Genomic DNA, 9,534 nt, shown 5'->3' with positions numbered 1-9,534 from the left:
AAAAAAAAAAAAAAAAAAAAAAAAAAAAAAACCAAGAAATAAAAACTATTTGCACGCATATGTTTGTGCAAGTTCATTTATTTAATTTGCTTATTATAAGACTTCCCTTTGCTGATAGATACCATTATTTTAACAGCATATATGAGTCAGTATAAATTATTTTAATATAAGTAGTTTCAACCATGACACATTTTTCCTCTTTTAAGAAAATTTATTTAAAACATAATTTAATTCCTAATTATCATTATCCCAAAGCTGCTATCAAGTAATTGTACCTTTTTCTGTAGCAACTTTCTTTAAAAAAAGAAAAGAAAAACAAAAAAAATTGTCTTTCCTTCCCTGAGTTGCTAGTCTTTGTATGTGAGTGTAAAATAAATTCATTTAATCATTCATTCAGTTTCAAGCTAACTTAATAAGTGCTCTTGTTTGTAAAGGCTTTGTCCTCCAAAGATTCAGGTCCTGGAAGCTAGGTCCTCAATATAACAATATTGAGAGGAGCTGAATTTTCACAAGGTGAGACCTAGTGAGGGTGACTAGATCACGGAGGTACCACCTTTGGAAGAAAGTCATTCCGACCTAAAGGACCAGGTTGATTTTCAAAAGAGCATATTGTTATAACGTGTGACCGAGCTCACGGACTGTGCACGCCATGTCCCTTTCCTCTCCTCCACAGGCTAAGACGTCTGGGTACCCTGGATCATTCTGCCCTGACTGTCCAGCCGCTAGAATCTTGACTGGCCCTCTCCCACATACTGTCTAGAGTAAGCGCTCTTCTATAACAAAGCCAGGAGGGCTAAGCAGGCAGTTACTGCATCTTTGAAGTTACTTCCAGTCTCTTAAACATCACCAGTTCCATTGCAGGTAAGTTTATATTTAGAAATAAAACACCTTGTCTCTACGTTAAAATCACAACTTGTCCTCTAGGCAATGAGGTCACTGGACTGATTTCAACTTTAAATTCAGCTTTAGAATTTATTTACTTATTTATTTAATGAAACAACAAAATAATAATTTGCTTTAATAGTATGAATAACACAGTCAAATGAATCGTACTCTCAATCACAGTTATTACATTTGCTTATACAGTCAGCTGGAATGAACAAAGAAGTGGAGAAACACCAGGCAGCCAGATACTGTTAAGACAATGTGACACCAGTTCAGATGCGCCATATTGAAATATTAATATAAGCTGTGCGCATTTTGCCCGGACATGTAACTCAGTGGTCTGAACACACTTCAAGGAAAGCTGCCTCTTTTCTCAACAGTTAGTCCTCATTATACCGTTGGGTAGCGGACTGAGTGCCTTGGGCTCCTTCCGTCACATAAGCACTGCTGGCTCATCTTCCTCAGTTCTAATACGTGTTCTGAAAGTCATTTGCTTTCTCTGCCACGAGGGCCACAGCTAGCACTGGAGCTTTGGAATGCTTGGTGCCCAAACATGGAACCCCATACCACTCGCATATCACTCACACATGGCATGGCCTTCCATGAGGGCAGGATGGGTCAGAGTGTCACCTACTCCCTCCTGTGCTGGTACCTGTTTAACAACTGGCTTTCCTTAAGGCAGAGGCTAATTTGTAACATGGTGCACATTTACTTGATATAAATGTGATCTTCATGTCAATTAAAAGTTACCACAGGATCTAACACAGGTGCAAACATTCTGAAAGTCTGCTAGGTGGCACAAGCTGCTGGCGTCCCACCACTACACAAAAGTCATCCAGATGTAGCAAATACTGCAGAGCAGTGGGAGGGTCCGCTGAGGCACAACTGAAGCACTGACGTGGAAATGATGTTCTGAGGGGCCAAGTGACATCACTCAGGTTTGCTGTCCATCTACTAACTCAGGGACTTATGCATTGCACCCCCGTCGCAGTGACTTCAGCCTGCAAACGCAGCCCACACTGCACTCGACGAAGTAATGAATCATTTTTGCCCAGCGTCCAGAGAGAAGTCACCATGACAGCGAGGCAATGGACACCGAGCAGCAGAAGACAGTGGGAACATGAGACGTCGAAAACTAAGTGCAAAGCCCCCAGGAATCAAGGAATTTCCTCAAAACACTAGATAAAGCATCACCACCTGCTAGGCGCATAGGAGGGGGAACTTCAAACTGGACAAATAAAAAGGATAAGGACCAGGTGAGGCGCCGCGATGAACTGAAGCTCTATGGGCGATCTCAGGAAAGGATGGGAAGCACACAGGACCGTGAAGTGATGTGCTCGCGCCCTGTGTGGAGAAGCACGGCTGTGTTGCAACAGGTAGAACTTCCTGACCATGAGAATGTGACTCTCGGGTCTTCACCAGCAGGGACAGTGACAGAGCAAGACTGCTGCCTGTTGTGCCGCTACATGCCTCAGTCCCACGGCAGCAAAGCCACACGGTGCGCATGCGACCTCCAGGCCATCATTTGCATGACATTGCTGGTGAGAAGCACTCAATGTTGTGAAAAATGGGACCCCTGAGACAGCCACCAAGAACACCTTAGAAATTCTAGATACCCTTAGCCATGTCCTAGAGATGCTCGCACTCAATCACCGTCCTTCAGGCTCTCCTGTACTTGGGGGCTGACCCGTGACACATCTGACGTCTCTCCCAGCTTCCCTTCACCCTCCCGTGATTTCTCTTACAAGCATTTTTCACTGAAGTACTCATGTTTGGCTAATTTCCTCTTGGATGACTTAAACTAGTGTATGGATTATATCACAGGGAGTACAATAGAGACCATACACAAATTATCTATATTTACCGCAAATACAGGTCTGCAAGATAAGAACTGTTATATATAATTTACAGGTAGATTATTGAGAGTCCAAGAGATTAATCTCCCTCCGTTGTTTACACAGCTGAAAAGAGATAGTGGGGTAAAATTTAGATTTACAGTTTTTGGCATGCAAACCTGTGGTCTTTGTATCCCGGTGCTAAGTCACACCAGCACAATCAGAAATAATTACTCTCTTCCAAGAAAGCAAGTTAATAGAGGCAAGCAGTTTACCTCATAGAATTATACCTCTTTTCAACTCTATATATCATATACATATGTGTATGATTTTGGATAAACTGTATTTATCGATCTATCTATCTATCTGGGGTAAATCACCTATTTTGGAATAGCTGTTTTGGAAAATAGTGCATTCTTCATCGCAAAAGTGGAGCGGATCGTGGAGCGGATCACTGAGCATCAGAAACACTGTGGGAAGAGGCATGTGTCAGCTGTGTGGGTGGATGAAAAGTTCTATCTCGGGTTTGAGTGCCAGTGTTTGTTGCTCAGTATTTGCTTGGAGCTCAGATGGAAGAGCTGTTACTGTGAAATATGAAATCTCACAGAAATGACAAAACGTTGTGAGTGTATTTCATGAAGTAACTTCAGATACCATAGAAATAGTTGCAGATACATCAGTTTTATTTTAGGATTTCCTGCTCATTTTCAAAGTTACTAGAGATATATTGAGTATGCCTCTTTCTTAGTGTATCAATCTTGATCAATAGATTCCAGAGATTAAATGAATATAAGGATTCACCTACTCAAATCCTTTCTTTTTAAAAGTACAGAACAGGGGGCTGGGGATTTAGCTCAGCGGCAAAAGCGCCTGCCTGGCAAGCGCAAGGTCGTGAGTTCGGTTCCTGGTACCGGAGAAAAAACAAAAAAACAAAACAAAACAAAAAAAAAATAAAAGTACAGAACGTGGCCAAGAATTTAAAACCTAAAATGACTGGATTTAAGTCGAAGCTTTCTGTTTCTTGTTGCTGTTGTTCAACAGCAAATTACAGAAATTTTGAGTTGAAGTATTTATAATTTTTTGTGTATCATTTTTCAAAAGGGATGATACCAGTTCCAAAAGATGATACCAGTTTTGGAAATAATTACTTACATTCAAGGGCAGCACTGCCATTAGAAGACAATTAATATTATGTTTGTAAAGTAATAGGCTTTGATCCCATGAGGGCATTTTAGACATTAATAGTCTGAGGCTGGGACAAAGAATAATTTATTATTGTCAAATCTTAGTCCTTTTCAGTATTTGGAAGAGGACCAAATTTTTCATAAGTCTGCTTTTGTTCATTACAATATTCTGCTTCTGTCATAAGACAAAATATTCTAATAACATATATTGGTTACTGTAGGTATATGTCATATATATGAACAGATATGTATCAAATATGTATATACCTCTGTCACATTGTATAAAAAGATGAATAGAGGTGCATGCCATCTGAATAAGTTGCTATGTTTTGGAGTCAGGTGTTCTTGTTGCCCTGTAGTGAAGCTCTAGGCCAAAAGAAATAGTAAAGGGAAACTACGGGATTAAAATTTGTGAGGAAAAGGAAAGCACTGAAAGCATTTGGAAGTGAGAAAAAATAATTATAGCATGAAAATATTGAAAAACAGATTATTTAAATGAGCTTGAAGAGCTTTTGGAATTTATTTGTTTATTAGAATATATGTATTTATACATTATTCATTAAATACAAGAGGAAACACTACCACTACATAGAAACATACAATAAAGTATTTAATTTGCTATTTTTTATTCAGAAAAATGTTGACATTTACAATGTTTGGCCCAATAAATAGATTTCTCCTTGCTGCAGGATACCATTACAGCTTCTTGAGACTGACACGGAGCTCATTATCTAGTATTTACCTACAATTACCTTAATCATTCTAGTTTATTTTCACTGTGCGTTGTTCTAGTTTGTCTCTATGACGGCAGCAGAAATTCTGAACCAAAAGAAACCCACTGCTTTATTCTGTCTGCCTGACAGAGAGAAAGATTTCCTCTGGGAGATTTAGATTACACTGTATGAAATAATAAAAAATACTTTAGAGTCAGACTATCTAGAATATAGATATTATTGAGTATATCATTTGGAACTGCCAAATCAATACTTCACCTTTATTCTCTGAGAACTTTTTTCTCAAAGAAATAGCCAGTGATCTTACTCTTCAAGTATAATGGATCTGTCATGTGTGGATAAAAAATTCAATAGAAATTGGGGAATATCACATTTAATGCTATACCTAAAAGTTTAAAGCCGCTGATGATTATGAGTATGTTGAAGAATAAGAAAGCACGCATTTTTCACATTGTACACTGCATTACAGAAACACTGCTTTAAAAGAAAGCATTACAGAAAGATGTGTAATTATATAATAGTTTTCCACAAACTTCATCTATGTTCTTGGAAAACCTGATCAACACGGGTAATTGACACTACCTTTTTCCTAACAATATTAAGTCAGCATTCTCTTGTGCTTTACTAAATAAATTGAAATAAAGTTATTTAGAAGTCAGGAACAAAATCTTTAGGAAAAATAGGAAATAATAGTTTTTTTATAAAAAAAACTAATAAAGCACTTATGAGAATAATATTGGGTGGTACCACAATGCCAAAAATGCTATTAAGCATTAAATAAGTGAAGTTAGAAAATAAAGAGGATAGAAACAGAACTGTTACACACAATGTAGGTTACATCCGGAAGACAGTAGGCTGAAATGGGGAAACGTGAAGGGTTAGGAAACTCATCCCAAATCCTTCCCATCTGTTCCTACGTCCTTCTCCACGTAACCACAGCACCCTGATAACGCGGGTTCCTAGCCCCGCTGTCTCTGGCCCTCGGGATTCCAGCAGACATGCTGCTGTCTGGGGTGCAGCTGAACTCATTCTTGCACTGTGGCCACTTGACAAATGTGGCCAGATTTGTGGCATTCTGCTCGTCTCCATCGGAGGACAAGAGACTTGTGGAGAACAGCAGAGTGCACAGTACGGGTCTGCTGACGGAGGAACAGTGAGCAAGGCTGGAGAGGCAGCAGAGGCACCTGTAAGCATTCTCCTATCCCTGTGCTCTACTTTACTTTATCTGATACAGATGCAGTCACATCAGGTATGGCTGTCAACAGCGGGATGAGCAGCTACATAGTTGGCAAAGTTCACTGATTCTGAATGACAGAAGCAGAGCTCAAAATATGTCAGATGTGAGTAGGAATTAACTAGACAATTAAGGGAGAAATATTTCCCCTGAGTGAAACAGACACACAGAAAGCAGCAGCATAAGCAGACTTGCTGAAGCTAGGCCTTTAAGCTCAGTACTCTTAGAGGCTGAGGTAGGAGGATTGAAAGTTTGAGCTCATCTGGGGCAGCTAAGCAACTTAGTGAGATTGTGTGAAAATTAAAAATAAAATAAAATAAACTATAATCATTAGGCATATAGTATGGTATAAAGGCACTAGGTTCAATCTCTAATATTTAAAAAAATAAAGCACAATTAAATAGGATGATGACATTGAAATGCCCTTCAAGCTACCTTAGAAGCCAAATTATATAGTAGCCTATAGGACTTATAATCATTTGGCATTTATCAAAAGAAAATAGAGTAGTAAATAGATCATAGTCTCATCTAGATGAATCCAAAATAGTCATTATATACTGGATTTCATACTGCATACAATTAGGACACAGTGTGGTGGTTAGATTTTTTAAAAAAGCTGGTAAACCAGGTTAAAAATTTTTGGTATAACTTGTAGTATTTTTGAGATCTTAATAAAGTCATTTAACTTTATCTTGTTTTGTTTTGTTTTGTTTTGTTTTGTTTTGTTTCTAGATACAGAGTTTCACTATGCAGTTCAGGCTGGCCTTGAACTCATTGTGTAGCCCAGGCTGGCCTTGAACTCATGGTGATCCTCCTGACTCAGCCTCCCAAGCGCTAGGATTACAGGCACAGACCACCAGGTAGTCATTTAACTTTTCTAACCCTCAGCTTCTTCACTGTGAGATAAGAGTAACAATGTCGCCTAAGGGGTTATTTAAATATAAAGTTTAAAAAAGTATGTTTATATGAATGTATCAGTGTATAGTTATATAAATGTGTATATAAGTGTACATACATTAACATACACTAATATATACATTTATACACACTCACGTATTGACACATTTATATAATAGGGACCGAATGATTTTTTTTTTACAGTACTGGGCTTTAAACTGAAGGCCTTCTAACTGAGCTACATCGCCAGCTCTTAACTGATTGATTGATTGATTTATAATTTTGAGACAGGATCTTGCCGCATCAGTAAACTACCCGGGCTGACCTTTCATCTGAGCTCGTCCGACCTCAGCCCGGGATTCTGCTGGGACTGCAGGCAGCGCCACCACGCCCAGCTCTGGAAGGTACTCCGCCACGGTGCAGTGCTGCTCCTAAAGTCATCCGGCTGGGGACCACAGCTGCCACTCTCGGGTACAGGTGGAGACACGGGCGACCACTCCCCCTCTCAAGCCAAGCGGCACGCGAGAGCCCTCAACTGTGCGACCCTGGCCTCACCTCTTTAGAGAAGCAGACAACGGGAAGAGCCTAGGACAGCGATTCCAAAACAGCTCTCCAGAAAGCACCCGCCAAGAACGCGGTTCGGCGGGGAAAGCAGGCGCAGGCGTGGGAGCCCCAGCGGCTGCAGGGCGCTGACGCGGCAGCGTGGGGACCCGGATCATCCTCCTCCGCTTGGGTTGAGCGGGCCTTTTCACCGGGGGCCCTGCAGGGGCGCACACGTGCCCTCCTAGAGCCGAAGCGCCCACTGCCCAACAGTAGGAATTGGCCTCGCCCTTTCCTATCTCTCCACTCAGATCAATTCTGCAAAACCCAGATGCAGACTTTAGTAGAGGAGGAGGAGGACCAAAACTGCGATCATTCATTCCTACTGCACATAGCTTGGGTCCAGGCGGCCCCGAGATGGTGGAAAACACCTTGAAACAGTGATGTGACTGAACGTGAACTTTTATATCACAAAGCAAGGGTTAATTACCCTTGGGCGTAGGATTGCGATTTCAGTGGCATTCAGCTGCAGGGCCACCGTGTCTGTCTAACAACCCCCAAAGGTGCGCACAGGAGAGACAGACCATAGGACGCAGATGGAAGAACTGGAGAAGGAAGTAAACGTTTCAAGTAGGCACACCATTGAATGAAGATTGTTCAATATACCGGCTTTACAAAGATCTAGGGAGCTATCAGGGTAGAAAGCACTTAAGACAGCGCTTAGTGCACGAAAGCTTCTTTTATAATTGTGCTGTATGAACGAAAAGTATCAATTTCCAATAACCCAAAAGGATGTATTGTGTGCCAAGCCTCATGGCATAACCTTCGGAATTTGAATAGAAGATTCGTTCATGGTTCCTTCAATATTAAGCTTTTCTTATTCTAAGAAGGAATTCTTTTTCTACTGTGGAATGAATAAATTTGTTTTCCTCCACCAAATTAAACACACAACATAACTCTTCTTACATTTTGTGATTTCAAGAAACATAGACTATTCCTTCTTATCCTCTTAAGAACATCCACTGTTAAATCAGCATCATTCACCCTTTTGGTTTGGCGTATTAGATGCCTGTATCAAATGCAAATCATAAAACTTTGTCAGGCTTCATTCTCTGAGGGCCCCTTTTTCATCTTTGAGAATGACACAGACAGAAAAGTGGTGAAGCACCGTATAATGTAGATAGAACTCTCCGGAAAGGGACAGTTTTTATGACTGCAGCGAATGTTCCTGTGCCCTAACTCATGAGCGGTCTCTGCGTAAAGGCCGTTTCAACAACAACGAAACAACACAGAGTAAGTGAAGTAGTTCATGTTTTCCAAGAAATGGTAATTTTCGGGGTGAAAACAATGTAAGCGTCCCGCTTTGGAGAACAAAGCGCTTCGTTTGCAGCTTGAGGCAGAGCGGTTGCATACTCACGTCCTGATTGGTCATCTCCCAGTAGGGCCTCTCCCCGTAGGACACCACTTCCCACATCACGATTCCGTAGCTCCAGACATCACTAGCAGAGGTGAACTTTCGGAAAGCTATGGCCTCTGGGGCAGTCCATCTGATTGGAATTTTGCCTCCCTAAAATTGAAAAAGAATATTTCAAATCCTCACATACTTCCAGCGTGTCTAGGGATATGTGCTGTCTCATGAAAAGATCTGGAAAGAGATGTAGCATTTTTAAGTGAATGTGTTTCACAGCACGCAATCTCTTTTCACATCTCCCAGCCCATAAGCACTTGTAGACTAACTACTAATTGGCTGTCCGGATGGTTTCTACTTTAAATTCTGTTTGACTCCCGGAATACACACAGGACCCACATCTCAATTACAGCCCTCAGGAAGGCAGCTCTAAGTAGAGAAAAGCAGACAGTTGGGTGAATCAATGTGTACTCCCAGGGTTTCCTAACAGAGAGCAGGGCTCACGTTCTCTGCATGCTTTTTAGTTTGTTTTTTGTTGTTTTTTTTTTTAAACACAGAAATGTAAGTGGAAGTCTGGGTTGCTAAATGCAACCCTAAGAAGTTTAACAGTTAATAGGCAGAAGAATCTGATATGTTAAAAATTTGGTTTTACATTTCCTCAACATTGTTTTCTTCGAGACTTGATTTTCTCTTCTTTTTTGATGGCGCATTTTTTTCTGTTTGGTTAAGCTGTGCAACCTACAGTACGCATACCTGTTTCATTAGGTCAATGTAAAAATAATTGAACTTGGATTATCAGAGAGAAATTTGCCATAAT

General features: G+C 40.6%; 1 protein-coding gene across 2 annotated transcripts in view; it reads right to left on the bottom strand.

The window, feature by feature from the left end:
• Window positions 1–9,534, bottom strand: part of Epha5 (EPH receptor A5) — a 315,936-nt gene that overhangs the window by 18,675 nt on the left and 287,727 nt on the right. For both annotated transcript variants that reach the window (XM_005392842.2, XM_013518577.1), the window contains one exon: window positions 8,727–8,876. In XM_005392842.2, the coding sequence (XP_005392899.1) occupies window positions 8,727–8,876 (150 nt within the window). The remainder of the gene's footprint in view (window positions 1–8,726; window positions 8,877–9,534) is intronic.

Source organism: Chinchilla lanigera, unplaced genomic scaffold (genome assembly GCF_000276665.1).
Source record: "Chinchilla lanigera isolate Chin_1 unplaced genomic scaffold, ChiLan1.0 scaffold00046, whole genome shotgun sequence".
In the NCBI taxonomy this organism is placed as follows: Eukaryota; Metazoa; Chordata; class Mammalia; order Rodentia; family Chinchillidae; genus Chinchilla; species Chinchilla lanigera.
Note: the sequence above shows the minus strand (reverse complement) of the source record. Positions and strands in the feature narration are given on the sequence as shown.